This window comes from Narcine bancroftii, chromosome 8 (genome assembly GCF_036971445.1).
Source record: "Narcine bancroftii isolate sNarBan1 chromosome 8, sNarBan1.hap1, whole genome shotgun sequence".
Taxonomy (NCBI): Eukaryota; Metazoa; Chordata; class Chondrichthyes; order Torpediniformes; family Narcinidae; genus Narcine; species Narcine bancroftii.
The window spans coordinates 63,887,150-63,904,626 of record NC_091476.1 but is presented as its reverse complement, the minus strand read 5'-3'; the positions used below and the strand labels follow the sequence as shown (position 1 = coordinate 63,904,626).

General features: G+C 41.9%; 1 protein-coding gene across 1 annotated transcript in view; it reads right to left on the bottom strand.

Annotated features, from left to right (window-relative positions):
• The window catches only part of LOC138740774 (EH domain-binding protein 1-like), a 381,602-nt gene that overhangs the window by 43,298 nt on the left and 320,827 nt on the right, over positions 1-17,477 (bottom strand). Inside the window, exon 9 of the mRNA XM_069893852.1 lies at positions 59-422. Within this exon, the coding sequence (XP_069749953.1) occupies positions 59-422 (364 nt within the window). The remainder of the gene's footprint in view (positions 1-58; positions 423-17,477) is intronic.

Below are 17,477 nucleotides of genomic sequence, written 5' to 3'. Positions count from 1 at the left end.
CCATTCTAACGATGGCAGAGAGCTACAATGTCAAAAGAGACAGAGAAAAATAACTCACAGTTGAAGGTGTCACTGGTGCCTTCTGGTCTGAGGCATCTGTGTGAGTGCTCTTGACGGGGGAGGCGGGCCTCGGGCTGAGTGACAGTGGAGTGGGAGTGGCTTTCTGCATGGCTTTGGTTTCAGACTCCTGCTGGTTGGCTGGGGCTGCTGCGGCGGGCTCGACTGCCTGGCCAGGAGTCATGGCACTGGGCGGTGCAAATGGACCCGTTGACCCCACTGGGTCTGAAGGTTCTGCAGTCTTCAGAGAGCCTGAACAGGTCAATGGTGTGAGGTTAATGGACGCACTTGTACTGCTTCGCATTTTCTTCAGGCGGGGAGCGGGCTGTGGCATCTCGTTACTCACTCCACTGGTCAACGTGATCCTGAAATTAAGAGCAAGACATATAGTGAACTGTTCCAACAATGCATCTTGAAAGGAGGTCCAAATATCCATCAAATCATCACAGAGAATGGGGTCCGACACTTCATCAAAACAAAAGGTAGAATGGGATCAAACATTAACAGAGAAAGGGGTCCAATATTCCATCAAAATATCACAGATAATATTGTCCAACTCTCCAACAAATCATCGCAGAAAATGGGGTCCATCGCTCTAGCGCTCCAATAAAAAAATCAGCGAACAGGGTTCAACACTCCTTCACACCATCAAATAGAATGGGGTCAACACTCCATCAAACCATCATAGACAATCAGATCCAACATTCCATCAAGCCATCAGAGAAAATGGGGTGCAACACTCCAACAAACCATCATAGAAAATGGGCCCAACACTCCATCAAATGAACACCGAGAATGAGGTCCAACACTCCATCAAACATTCACAGAGAAAGGAGTCCAACACTCCAAACATTCACAGAGATAGGGGTCCATCAAACATTCACAGAGAAAGGGGTCCAACACTCCATCAAACATTCACAGAGAAAGGGGTCCAACACTCCATTAAACTATCTCAGAGAAAGGGGTCAACATTGAATCAAATCATCAAAGACAATCAGATCCACGCTCCATCACACCATCATATAGAATGGCGTCAACACTCCATCAAACCGAGAGGAGTCACGTGATGGAGTAGTGGCCAGTAGGGAAATTCCAGCCGTCTCCAGAAAAGTAAAAAGGGGTCCCACACTCCATCAAACATTCACAGAGAATGGGGTCCAATATTCCATCAATCTATCACCGAGAATGGGGTCCAACACTCCATCAAACTATCACATAGAAAGGTCTCAACCACGCGTTGAAAACTCCACAGAGAATGGGGTCAAGTACTCCATTAAAACATCACTGAACTGGGCCCAACATTCCATCACAGACAATTGGGTCAATACACCATCAAACCATAAGAGGGAATGGTTTGAACTCCAGCAAAATATCAGAGCAAATAAGGGCCAACATTCCATCAAACCATCACATAGATGGATATCCAATACTCCATCAGTACATCACAGAGAATATTGTCCAAATCTCCAACAAATCATTTTTTTTTTATAATTTAATTTTTTATTTTTCACACCATAAATCACAATAGCCATGATATACACTTTTTCTTTTCCACACATTTACAGTGACTTTTTCTCCCTCCCCCCTCCCTCCTCCCAAGCCACCCCCCCACCCCCCCCCCCCCCTCTCATCCATTTTAGGTATACAATCTAGGTTGCATTAATTCAGATAGACAATGTTGTCATTCAACAAAAATACACCAGAAATTCTACTGAGTCCATTCTTTTCTTTTCTTCTCCTTCCATCAACTTAGGTAATGTTTGTTCCCGGTAGGTTTTCGCTATTGTATTTAATGTAAGGCTCCCATACTTGTTCGAATATTTCAATATTATTTCTTAAACTATATGTTATTTTTTCTAATGGAATACATTTATTCATTTCTATATACCATTGTTGTATTTTCAAATTATCTTCCAATTTCCAGGTTGACATAATACATTTTTTTGCTACGGCTAGGGCTATCTTGACAAATCTTTTTTGTGCATCTTCCAAGTCAATTCCAAATTCTTTATTTTTTATGTTACTTAGGAGAAAGATCTCTGGATTCTTTGGTATATTGTTTTCTGTTATTTTATTTAATATCTGATTGAGATCATCCCAAAATTTTTCTACTCTCTCACATGTCCAGATTGCATGAATTGTTGTTCCCCTTTCTTTTTTACATCGAAAACATCTATCAGATACTGTTGGGTCCCATTTATTTAACTTTTGCGGTGTAATGTATAGTCTGTGTAACCAATTATATTGTATCATACGCAGCCTCGTATTTATTGTATTTCTCATCGTTCCAGAGCATAACTTCTCCCATGTTTCCTTTTTTATCTTTATATTTAAATCTTGTTCCCATTTTTGTTTAGTTTTACCATTTGTTTCCTCATTTTCCTTTTCTTGCAGTTTAATATACATATTTTTTATAAATCTTTTGATTAACATTGTATCTGTAATCACATATTCAAGGTTACTTCCCTCTGGTAAACTCAAGTTGCTTCCTAATTTATCTTTCAAGTAGGATCTCAGTTGGTAATATGCCAGCGCTGTATCTCCAGTTATATTGTACTTATCTCTCATTTGTTCAAAGGATAAGAATCTACTTCCTGAAAAACAATTTTCTATTCTTTTAATCCCTTTTTTTTCCCATTTTCTAAAGGCAAGGTTGTCTATTGTAAAAGGGAGTAGCTTATTTTGCGTCAATATTAGTTTTGGTATTTGGTAATTTATTTTATTTCTTTCTACATGAATCTTCTTCCATATATTGAGGAGATGGTGTAATACTGGAGAAGTTCTATGTTGTACCAATTTTTCGTCCCATTTATATAATATGTGTTCAGGTAATCTCCAACAAATCATTGAGGAAAATGCGGACCAACTCTCCATCAAACCATCACAGAAAATGTGGTCCAAAACTCCATCAAAACATCACAGATTATGGCGTCCAACACTCTATCAAACCATCACTGAGAATGTCGTCCAACACTCCATCAAATGTTCACAGAGAATGGGGTCCAACATTCCATCAATCTATCACTAAGAATGGAGTCCAACACTCCATCAAATTATCGCAGAGAATGGTGTCAAAAACGCTACGAAAACATCACAGAGAATGGGGTCAAGTACTACATTAAAACATCACTGAACTGGGCCCAACACTCCATCACATCATCACAGAGAAATGGGTCAACACTCCATCAAACCAACAAAGTCAATCAGATCCAATACTCCATCAAACCATCAGAGGGAATGGGATGGAACACTCCATCAAAATATCACAGCAAATAAGGTCCAACATTCTATCAAACCATCACATAGAAAGAGATCCAATAATCAATAGAAACATCACACAGCATATTGTCCAACTCTCCAACAAATAATTGCAGAAAATGGGGCCCAACTCTCCATCAAACTATAAGAGAGCATAGGGTCCAACATTCCATCAAAAGCACAGAGAAAGGGGTCCAACACTCCATCAAACATTCACAGAGAAAGGGGTCCAACACTCCATCAAACAATCACAGAGAAAGGGGTCCAACACTCCATCAAACATTCACAGAGAAAGGGGTCCAACACTCCATCAAACATTCACAGAGAAAGGGGTCAACACTCCATTAAACCATCAAAGACAATCATATTCAATGCTCCATCAAACCATCAGAGGGAATGGGGTCCAACACTCCAACAAAAGATCACAGCAAATAAGGTCCATCATTCCATCAAACCATCAGATAGAAAGAGATCCAATAGTCTTCAAAATATCACAGAGAATATTGTGCAACTTTCCAACAAATCATTGAAGAAAATGGGGCCCAACCCTCCATCGAACCATAAGAGAGAATGTAGTCCAACATTCCATCAAACCATCACAGTTAATGAAGTCCAACACACCATCAAACAAATACAGAGAATGGGGCCCAACACTCGGCCAAACATGCACAGAGAAAGGTGTCCAACACTCCATCAAACATTCACAGAGAATGGGTTCCAACATTCCATCAATCTATCACCGATAATGGGGTCCTACACTTCATCAGACCATAAGATAGATTGGGGTCCAACACTCCATCAAACATTCACAGTGAAAGGGGTCCAACACGCCATGAAACATTCATAGAAAAAGGGGTAAAACACTCCATCAAACATTCACATAGAAAAGGGTTCAACTTTCCATGATTGTATCACCGAGAATGGGGTCCAAAAATCCATCAAATCATCACAGACAATGCGGTCCAACTCTCCATCAAACCATCAGAGAGAAAGTGTTCCAACACTCCATCAAACATTCACAAAGAAAGGGGTCCCACACTCCATCACACATTCACAGAGAAAGGTCTCAACCACGCTATGAAAACACCACAGAGAATGGGGTCAAGTACTCCATTAAAACATCACTGAACTGGGCCCAACATTCCATCACAGACAATTGGGTCAATACTCCATCAAATCATAAGAGGGAATGGGGTCCAACACTCCAGCAAAATATCAGTGCAAATAAGAGACAACATTCCATCAAACCATCACATAGATTGAGATCCAATACTCCATCAGTACATCACAGAGAATATTGTCCAAATCTCCAACAAATCATTGAGGAAAATGCAGACCAACTCCCCATCAAACCATCACAGAAAATTTGGTCCAACACTCCATCAAAACATCACAGATTATGGCGTCCAACACTCTATCAAACCATCACTGAGAAAGTCGTCCAACACTCCATCAAATATTCACAGAGAATGGGGTCCAACATTCCATCAATCTATCACTAAGAATGGAGTCCAACACTCCATCAAATTATCGCAGAGAATGGTGTCAAAAACGCTACGAAAACATCACAGAGAATGGGGTCAAGTACTACATTAAAACATCACTGAACTGGGCCCAACACTCCATCACGTCATCACAGAGAATTGGGTCAACACTCCATCAAACCAACAAAGTCAATCAGATCCAATACTCCATCAAACCATCAGAGGGAATGGGATGGAACACTCCATCAAAATATCACAGCAAATAAGGTCTAACATTCTATAAAACCATCACATAGAAAGAGATCCAATAATCTATAGAAACATCACAGAGAATATTGTCCAACTCTCCAACAAATCATTGCAGAAAATGGGGCCCAACTCTCCATCAAACTATAAGAGAGCATAGGGTCCAACATTCCATCAAAAGATCACAGAGAAAGGGTTCCAACACTCCATCAAACATTCACAGAGGAAGGGATCCAAGAGTCCAGCAAACATTCACAGAGAAAGGGGTCCAACTTTCCATCATTCTATCAGTGAGAATGGGGTGCAACAATCCATCACATCATCACAGACAATGCGGTCCAACACTCCATCAAACATTCACAGAGAAAGGGGTCCAACACTCCAAACATTCACAGAGATAGGGGTCCATCAAACATTCACAGAGAAAGGGGTCCAACACTCCATTAAACTATATCAGAGAAAGGGGTCAACATTGAATCAAATCATCAAAGACAATCAGATCCAACGCTCCATCACACCATCATATAGAATGGCGTCAACACTCCATCAAACCGAGAGGAGTCACGTGATGGAGTAGTGGCCAGTAGGGAAATTCCAGCCGTCTCCAGAAAAGTAAAAAGGGGTCCCACACTCCATCAAACATTCACAGAGAAAGGGGTCCCACACTCCATCAAACATTCACAGAGAATGGGGTCCAACATTCCATCAATCTATCACCGAGAATGGGGTCCAACACTCCATCAAACTATCACATAGAAAAGTCTCAACCACGCGTTGAAAACTCCACAGAGAATGGGGTCAAGTACTCCATTAAAACATCACTGAACTGGGCCCAACATTCCATCACAGACAATTGGGTCAATACACCATCAAACCATAAGAGGGAATGGGGTCCAACACTCCAGCAAAATATCAGAGCAAATAAGGGCCAACATTCCATCAAACCATCACATAGATTGATATCCAATACTCCATCAGTACATCACAGAGAATATTGTCCAAATCTCCAAAAAATCATTGAGGAAAATGCGGACCAACTCTCCATCAAACCATCACAGAAAATGTGGTCCAAAACTCCATCAAAACATCACAGATTATGGCGTCCAACACTCTATCAAACCATCACTGAGAATGTCGTCCAACACTCCATCAAATATTCACAGAGAATGGGGTCCAACATTCCATCAATCTATCACTAAGAATGGAGTCCAACACTCCATCAAATTATCGCAGGGAATGGTGTCAAAAACGCTACGAAAACATCACAGAGAATGGGGTCAAGTACTACATTAAAACATCACTGAACTGGGCCCAACACTCCATCACATCATCACAGAGAATTGGGTCAACACTCCATCAAACCAACAAAGTCAATCAGATCCAATACTCCATCAAACCATCAGAGGGAATGGGATGGAACACTCCATCAAAATATCACAGCAAATAAGGTCCAACATTCTATCAAACCATCACATAGAAAGAGATCCAATAATCAATAGAAACATCACACAGCATATTGTCCAACTCTCCAACAAATCATTGCAGAAAATGGGGCCCAACTCTCCATCAAACTATAAGAGAGCATAGGGTCCAACATTCCATCAAAAGATCACAGAGAAAGGAGTCCAACACTCCATCAAACATTCACAGAGAAAGGGGTCCAACACTCCATCAAACAATCACAGAGAAAGGGGTCCAACACTCCATCAAACATTCACAGAGAAAGGGGTCCAACACTCCATCAAACATTCACAGAGAAAGGGGTCAACACTCCATTAAACCATCAAAGACAATCATATTCAATGCTCCATCAAACCATCAGAGGGAATGGGGTCCAACACTCCAACAAAAGATCACAGCAAATAAGGTCCATCATTCCATCAAACCATCAGATAGAAAGAGATCCAATAGTCTTCAAAATATCACAGAAAATATTGTGCAACTCTCCAACAAATCATTGAAGAAAATGGGGCCCAACCCTCCATCGAACCATAAGAGAGAATGTGGTCCAACATTCCATCAAACCATCACAGTTAATAAAGTCCAACACTCCACCAAACAAATACAGAGAATGGGGCCCAACACTCGGCCAAACATCCACAGAGAAAGGTGTCCAACACTCCATCAAACATTCACAGAGAATGGGTTCCAACATTCCATCAATCTATCACCGATAATGGGGTCCTACACTTCATCAGACCATCAGATAGATTGGGGTGCAACACTCCATCAAACATTCACAGTGAAAGGAGTCCAACACTCCATCAAACATTCACAGTGAAAGGGGTCCCACACTCCATTAAACATTCACAGTGAAAGGGGTCCAACACTCCATCAAACATTCACAGTGAAAGGGGTCCAACACGACATGAAACATTCATAGAAAAAGGGGTAAAACACTCCATCAAACATTCACATAGAAAAGGGTTCAACTTTCCATGATTCTATCACCGAGAATGGGGTCCAAAAATCCATCAAATCATCACAGACAATGCGGTCCAACTCTCCATCAAACCATCAGAGAGAAAGTGTTCCAACACTCCATCAAACATTCACAAAGAAAGGGGTCCCACACTCCATCAAATATTCACAGAGAATGGGGTCCAACATTCCATCAATCTATCACCGAGAATGGGGTCCAACACTCCATCAAACTATCACATAGAAAGGTCTCAACCACGCTATGAAAACACCACAGAGAATGGGGTCAAGTACTCCATTAAAACATCACTGAACTGGGCCCAACATTCCATCACAGACAATTGGGTCAATACTCCATCAAATCATAAGAGGGAATGGGGTCCAACACTCCAGCAAAATATCAGTGCAAATAAGAGGCAACATTCCATCAAACCATCACATAGATTGAGATCCAATACTCCATCAGTACATCACAGAGAATATTGTCCAAATCTCCAAAAAATCATTGAGGAAAATGCGGACCAACTCTCCATCAAACCATCACAGAAAATGTGGTCCAAAACTCCATCAAAACATCACAGATTATGGCGTCCAACACTCTATCAAACCATCACTGAGAATGTCGTCCAACACTCCATCAAATATTCACAGAGAATGGGGTCCAACATTCCATCAATCTATCACTAAGAATGGAGTCCAACACTCCATCAAATTATCGCAGAGAATGGTGTCAAAAACACTACGAAAACATCACAGAGAATGGGGTCAAGTACTACATTAAAACATCACTGAACTGGGCCCAACACTCCATCACGTCATCACAGAGAATTGGGTCAACACTCCATCAAACCAACAAAGTCAATCAGATCCAATACTCCATCAAACCATCAGAGGGAATGGGATGGAACACTCCATCAAAATATCACAGCAAATAAGGTCCAACATTCTATCAAACCATCACATAGAAAGAGATCCAATAATCTATAGAAACATCACAGAGAATATTGTCCAACTCTCCAACAAATCATTGCAGAAAATGGGGCCCAACTCTCCATCAAACTATAAGAGAGCATAGGGTCCAACATTCCATCAAAAGATCACAGAGAAAGGGTTCCAACACTCCATCAAACATTCACAGAGGAAGGGATCCAAGAGTCCAGCAAACATTCACAGAGAAAGGGGTCCAACTTTCCATCATTCTATCAGTGAGAATGGGGTGCAACAATCCATCACATCATCACAGACAATGCGGTCCAACACTCCATCAAACCATTATAGAGAAAAGGTTCCAACACTCCATCAAACAATCACAGAGATAGGGGTCCAACACTCCATCAAATATTCACAGAGATAGTGGTCCAACACTCCATCAAATATTCACAGAGAAAGGGGTCCAACACTCCATCAAACATTCACAGAGATAGGGGTCCAACACTCCATCAAACATTCACAGCGAATGGGGTCCAACATTCCATCAATCTATCACCGAGAATAGGTTCCAACACTCCATCAAACAATCACAGAGATAGGGGTCCAACACTCCATCAAACAATCACAGAGAAAGGGGTCCAACACTCCATCAAACATTCACAGAGAATGGGGTCCAACATTCCATCAACCCATCACCGAGAATAGGGTCCAAAACTCCATCAAAGTATGACATAGAATGGTCTCAACCACACTATGTAAACACCACAGAGAATGGGGTCAAGTACTCCATTCAAACATCACTGAACTGGGTCCAACACACCATCACAGACCATTGGGTCAACACTCCATCAAAGACAATTAGTTCTAATACTCCATCAAACCATCAGAGGGATTGGGGTCCAACATTCCATCAATCAATACGGAGAATGGGATCCTACACTTCATCAAACCATAAGATAGAATGGGGTCCAACATTCCATCAAACATTCACAGTGAAAGGGGTCCAACACAGCATCAAACATTCACAGTGAAAGGGGTCCAACACTCCAGCAAACATTCAAAGAGAAAGGTGTCCAACATTCCATCAAACATTCACAGAGAAAGGGGTCCAACACTCCATCAAACAATCACAGAGGAAAGGATCCAACACTCCATCAAACATTCACAGAGAAAGGGGTCCATCTTTCCATTGTTCTATCACCGAGAATGGGGTCCAAAAATCCATCAAATCATCACAGACAATGCAGTTCAACTCTCCATCAAACATTCACAGAGAAAGGGGTCCAACACTCCATCAAACATTCACAGAGAAAGAGGTTCAACACTCCATCAAACATTCACAGAGAAAGGGGTGAACACTCCATCAAACCATCAAAGACAATCATATCCAATGCTCCATCAAACCATCTGAGGGAATGGGGTCCAACACTCCAACAAAAGATCACAGCAAATAAGGTCCATCATTCCGTCAAACCATCAGATAGAAAGAGATCCAATACTCTTCAAAACATCACAGAGAATATTGTGAAACTCTCCAACAAATCATTGAAGAAAATGGGGCCCAACCCTCCATCGAACCATAAGAGAGAATGTGGTCCAACATTCCATCAAACCATCACAGTTAATGAAGTCCAACACTCCGTCAAACAAATACAGAGAAAGGGGCCCAACACTCGGCCAAACATCCACAGAGAAAGGTGTCCAACACTCCATCAAACATTCACAGAGAATGGGTTCCAACATTCCATCAATCTATCACCGATAATGGGGTCCTACACTTCATCAGACCATAAGATAGATTGGGGTGCAACACTCCATCAAACATTCACAAAGAAAGGGGTCCCACACTCCATCAAACATTCACAGAGAATGGGGTCCAACATTCCATCAATCTATCACCGAGAATGGGGTCCAACACTCCATCAAACTATCACATAGAAAGGTCTCAACCACGCTATGAAAACACCACAGAGAATGGGGTCAAGTACTCCATTAAAACATCACTGAACTGGGCCCAACATTCCATCACAGACAATTGGGTCAATACTCCATCAAATCATAAGAGGGAATGGGGTCCAACACTCCAGCAAAATATCAGTGCAAATAAGAGACATTCCATCAAACCATCACATAGATTCAGATCCAATACTCCATCAGTACATCACAGAGAATATTGTCCAAATCTCCAACAAATCATTGAGGAAAATGCAGACCAACTCCCCATCAAACCATCACAGAAAATTTGGTCCAACACTCCATCAAAACATCACAGATTATGGCGTCCAACACTCTATCAAACCATCACTGAGAATGTCGTCCAACACTCCATCAAATATTCACAGATAATGGGGTCCAACATTCCATCAATCTATCACTAAGAATGGAGTCCAACACTCCATCAAATTATCGCAGAGAATGGTGTCAAAAACGCTACGAAAACATCACAGAGAATGGGGTCAAGTACTACATTAAAACATCACTGAACTGGGCCCAACACTCCATCACGTCATCACAGAGAATTGGGTCAACACTCCATCAAACCAACAAAGTCAATCAGATCCAATACTCCATCAAACCATCAGAGGGAATGGGATGGAACACTCCATCAAAATATCACAGCAAATAAGGTCTAACATTCTATAAAACCAACACATAGAAAGAGATCCAATAATCTATAGAAACATCACAGAGAATATTGTCCAACTCTCCAACAAATCATTGCAGAAAATGGGGCCCAACTCTCCATCAAACTATAAGAGAGCATAGGGTCCAACATTCCATCAAAAGATCACAGAGAAAGGGTTCCAACACTCCATCAAACATTCACAGAGGAAGGGATCCAAGAGTCCAGCAAACATTCACAGAGAAAGGGGTCCAACTTTCCATCATTCTATCAGTGAGAATGGGGTGCAACAATCCATCACATCATCACAGACAATGCGGTCCAACACTCCATCAAACCATTATAGAGAAAAGGTTCCAACACTCCATCAAACAATCACAGAGATAGGGGTCCAACACTCCATCAAATATTCACAGAGATAGTGGTCCAACACTCCATCAAATATTCACAGAGAAAGGGGTCCAACACTCCATCAAACATTCACAGAGATAGGGGTCCAACACTCCATCAAACATTCACAGTGAAAGGGGTCCCACACTCCATTAAACATTCACAGTGAAAGGGGTCCAACACTCCATCAAACATTCACAGTGAAAGGGGTCCAACACGACATGAAACATTCATAGAAAAAGGGGTAAAACACTCCATCAAACATTCACGTAGAAAAGGGTTCAACTTTCCATGATTCTATCACCGAGAATGGGGTCCAAAAATCCATCAAATCATCACAGACAATGCGGTCCAACTCTCCATCAAACCATCAGAGAGAAAGTGTTCCAACACTCCATCAAACATTCACAAAGAAAGGGGTCCCACACTCCATCAAATATTCACAGAGAATGGGGTCCAACATTCCATCAATCTATCACCGAGAATGGGGTCCAACACTCCATCAAACTATCACATAGAAAGGTCTCAACCACGCTATGAAAACACCACAGAGAATGGGGTCAGGTACTCCATTAAAACATCACTGAACTGGGCCCAACATTCCATCACAGACAATTGGGTCAATACTCCATCAAATCATAAGAGGGAATGGGGTCCAACACTCCAGCAAAATATCAGTGCAAATAAGAGGCAACATTCCATCAAACCATCACATAGATTGAGATCCAATACTCCATCAGTACATCACAGAGAATATTGTCCAAATCTCCAACAAATCATTGAGGAAAATGCGGACCAACTCCCCATCAAACCATCACAGAAAATTTGGTCCAACACTCCATCAAAACATCACAGATTATGGCGTCCAACACTCTATCAAACCATCACTGAGAATGTCGTCCAACACTCCATCAAACATTCACAGAGAATGGGGTCCAACATTCCATCAACCTATCGCCGAGAATAAGTCCAAAACTCCATCAAAGTATCACATAGAATGGTCTCAACCACGCTATGTAAACACCACAGAAAATGGGGTCAAGTACTCCATTCAAACATCACTGAACTGGGCCCAACACACCATCACAGACCATTGGGTCAACACTCCATCAAACCATCAAAGACAATTAGTTCTAATACACCATCAGAGGGATTGGGGTCCAACATTCCATCAATCTATCACGGAGAATGGGATACTACACTTCATCAAACCATAAGATAGAATGGGGTCCAACATTCCATCAAACATTCACAGTGAAAGGGGTTCAACACAGCATCAAACATTCACAGTGAAAGGGGTCCAACACTCCAGCAAACATTCAAAGAGAAAGGCGTCCAACATTCCCCATCAATATTCACAGTGAAAGGGGTCCAACACTCCATCAAACAATCATAGAGGAAAGGATCCAACACTCCATCAAACATTCACAGAGAAAGGGGTCCATCTTTCCATCATTCTATCACCGAGAATGGGGTCCAAAAATCCATCAAATCATCAGAGACAAGGCCGTCCAACTCGCCATCAAACCATTAGAGAGAAAGTGTTCCAACACTCCATCAAACATTCACAAAGAAAGGGGTCAACACTCCATCAAACCATCAAAGACAATCATATCCAATGCTCCATCAAACCATCAGAGGGAATGGGGTCCAACACTCCAACAAAAGATCACAGCAAATAAGGTCCATCATTCCATCAAACCATCAGATAGAAAGAGATCCAAGACTCTTCAAAACATCACAGAGAATATTGTGCAATTCTCCAACAAATCATTGAAGAAAATGGGGCACAACCCTCCATCGAACCACAAGAGAGAATGGGGTCCAACATTCCATCAAACCATCACAGTTATGAAGTCCAACACTCCGTCAAACAAATACAGAGAATGGGGCCCAACACTCGGCCAAACATTCACAGTGAAAGGGGTCCAACACTCCATCAAACATTCACAGTGAAAAGGGTCCCACACTCCATTAAACATTCATTGAAAAAGGGGTACAACACTCCATCAAACATTCACAGAGAAAATGGTTCAACTTTCCATGATTCTATCACCGAGAATGGGGTCCAAAAATCCATCAAATCATCACAGACAATGCAGTCCAACTCTCTATCAAACCATCAGAGAGAAAGTGTTCCAACACTCCATCAAACATTCACAAAGAAAGGGGTCCCACACTCCATCAAACATTCACAGAGAATGGGGTCCAACATTCCATCAATCTATCACCGAGAATGGGGTCCAACACTCCATCAAACTATCACATAGAAAGGTCTCAACCACACTATGAAAACATCACAGAGAATGGGGTCAAGTACTCCATTAAAACATCACTGAACTGGGCCCAACATTCCATCACAGATAATTGGGTCAATACTCCATCAAACCATAAGAGGGAATGGGGTCCAACACTCCAGCAAAATATCAGTGCAAATAAGGGCCAACATTCCAACAAACCATCACATAGATTGAGTTCCAATACTCCATCAGTACATCACAGAGAATATTGTCCAAATCTCCAACAAATCATTGAGGAAAATGCGGACCAAATCTCCATCAAACCATCACAGAAAATGTGGTCCAACACTCCATCAAAACATCACAGATTATGGTGTCCAACACTCTATCAAACCATCAACGAGAATGTCATCCAACACTCCGTCAAATATTCACAGAGAATGGGGTCCAACATTCCATCAATCTATCACGAAGAATGGAGTCCAACACTCCATCAAATTATCGCAGAGAATGGTGTCAAAAACACTACGAAAACATCACAGAGAATGGGGTCAAGTACTACATTAAAACATCACTGAACTGGGCCCAACACTCCATCACATCATCACAGAGAATTGGGTCAACACTCCATCAAACCAACAAAGTCAATCAGATCCAATACTCCATCAAACCATCAGAGGGAATGGGATGGAATACTCCATCAAAATATCACAGCAAATAAGGTCCAACATTCTATCAAATCATCACATAGAAAGAGATCCAATAATCTATAGAAACATCACAGAGAATATTGTCCAACTCTCCAACAAATCATTGCAGAAAATGGGGCCCAACTCTCCATCAAACTATGAGCATAGGGTCCAACATTCCATCAAAAGATCACAGAGAAAGGGGTCCAACACTCCATCAAACATTCACAGAGAAAGGGTTCCAACACTCCATCAAACATTCACAGAGGAAGGGATCCAAGAGACCAGCAAACATTCACAGAGAAAGGGGTCCAACTTTCCATCATTCTATCACCGACAATGGGGTGCAACAATCCATCACATCATCACAGACAATGCGGTCCAACACTCCATCAAACCATTACAGAGAAAGGGTTCCAACACTCCATCAAACAATCACAGAGATAGGGGTCCAACACTCCATCAAATATTCACAGAGATAGTGGTCCAACACTCCATCAAATATTCACAGAGAAAGGGGTCCAGCACTCCATCAAACATTCACAGAGATAGGGGTCCAACACTCCATCAAACATTCACAAAGAATGGGGGTCCAACATTCCATCAATCTATCACCGAGAATAGGTTCCAACACTCCATCAAACAATCACAGAGATAGGGGTCCAACACTCCATCAAACAATCACAGAGAAAGGGGACCAACACTCCATCAAACATTCACAGAGATAGGGGTCCAACACTGCATCAAACAATCACAGAGAAAGGGGTCCAACACTCCATCAAACATTCACAGAGATAGGGGTCCAACACTCCATCAAACATTCACAGAGAATGGGGTCCAACATTCCATCAATCTATCACCGAGAATAGGTTCCAACACTCCATCAAACATTCACAGAGATAGGGATCCAGCACTCCATCAAACATTCACAGTGAAAGGCGTCCAAAACTACATCAAACATTCACAGTTAAAGGGGTCCAACACTCCAGCAAAGATTCACAGAGAAAGGGCTCCATCAAATATTCACAGAGAAAGAGGTCCAACACTCCATCAAACATTCACAGAGATAGGGGTCCAACACTCCATCAAACATTCACAGAGAATGGGGTCCAACATTCCATCAATCTATCTCCGATAATAGGTTCCAACACTCCATCAAACAATCACAGAGATAGGGGTCCAACATTCCATCAAACAATCACAGAGCAAGGGGTCCAAAACTCCATCAAACATTCACTGAGAAAAGAGTACAACTCTCCATCAAACATTCACAGTGAAAGTGGTCCAACACTCCAGCAAACATTCACAGAGAAAGGCGTCTGTCCAACACTACATCAAACATTCACAGAGAATGGGGTCCAACACTCCATCAAACATTCAGAGAGAAAGTGTTCCAACAATCCATCAAACATTCACAAAGAACGGGGTCCAACACTCCATCAAACAATCACAGAGAAAGGGGTCCAACACTCCATCAAACATTCACAGAGAAAGGGGTCAACACTCCATCAAACCATCAAAGACAATCATATCCAATGCTCCATCAAACCATCAGAGGGAATGGGGTCCAACACTCCAACAAAAGATCACAGCAAATAAGGTCCATCATTCCATCAAACCATCAGATAGAAAGAGATCCAATACTCTTCAAAACATCACAGAGAATATTGTGAAACTCTCCAACAAATCATTGAAGAAAATGGGGCCCAACCCTCCATCGAACCATAAGAGAGAATGGGGTCCAACATTCCATCAAACCATCACAGTTAATGAAGTCCAACACTCCGTCAAACAAATACAGAGAATGGGACCCAAGACTCGGCCAAACATCCACAGAGAAAAGTGTCCAACACTCCATCAAACATTCACAGAATGGGTTCCAACATTCCATCAATCTATCACCGATAATGGGGTCCTACACTTCATCAGACCATAAGATAGATTGGGGTGCAACACTCCATCAAACATTCACAGTGAAAGGAGTCCAACACTCCATCAAACATTCACAGTGAAAGGGGGCCCACACTCCATTAAACATTCACAGAGGAAGGGGTCCAAGACTCCATCAAACATTCACAGTGAAAGTGGTCCAACACTCCATGAAACATTCATAGAAAAAGGGGTACAACACTCCATCAAACATTCACAGAGAAAAGGGTTCAACTTTCCATGATTCTATCACCGAGAATGGGGTCCAAAAATCCATCAAATCATTACAGACAATGCGGTCCAACTCTCTATCAAACCATCAGAGAGAAAGTGTTCCAACACTCCATCAAACATTCACAAAGAAAGGGGTCCCACACTCCATCAAACATTCACAGAGAATGGGGTCCAACATTCCATCAATCTATCACCGAGAATGGGGTCCAAAACTCCATCAAACTATCACATAGAAAGGTTTCAATCACGCTATGAAAACACCACAGAGAATGGGGTCAAGTACTCCATTAAAACATCACTGAACTGGGCCCAACATTCCATCACAGAAAATTGGGTCAATACTCCATCAAACATTCACAGAGATAGGGGTCCAACACTCCATCAAACATTCACAGCGAATGGGGTCCAACATTCCATCAATCTATCACCGAGAATAGGTTCCAACACTCCATCAAACAATCACAGAGATAGGGGTCCAACACTCCATCAAACAATCACAGAGAAAGGGGTCCAACACTCCATCAAACATTCACAGGATAGGGGTCCAACACTCCATCAAACATTCACAGCGAATGGGGTCCAACATTCCATCAACCTATCGCCGAGAATAAGTCCAAAACTCCATCAAAGTATCACATAGAATGGTCTCAACCACGCTATGTAAACACCACAGAAAATGGGGTCAAGTACTCCATTCAAACATCACTGAACTGGGCCCAACACACCATCACAGACCATTGGGTCAACACTCCATCAAACCATCAAAGACAATTAGTTCTAATACACCATCAGAGGGATTGGGGTCCAACATTCCATCAATCTATCACGGAGAATGGGATCCTACACTTCATCAAACCATAAGATAGAATGGGGTCCAACATTCCATCAAATATTCACAGTGAAAGGGGTTCAACACAGCATCAAACATTCACAGTGAAAGGGGTCCAACACTCCAGCAAACATTCAAAGAGAAAGG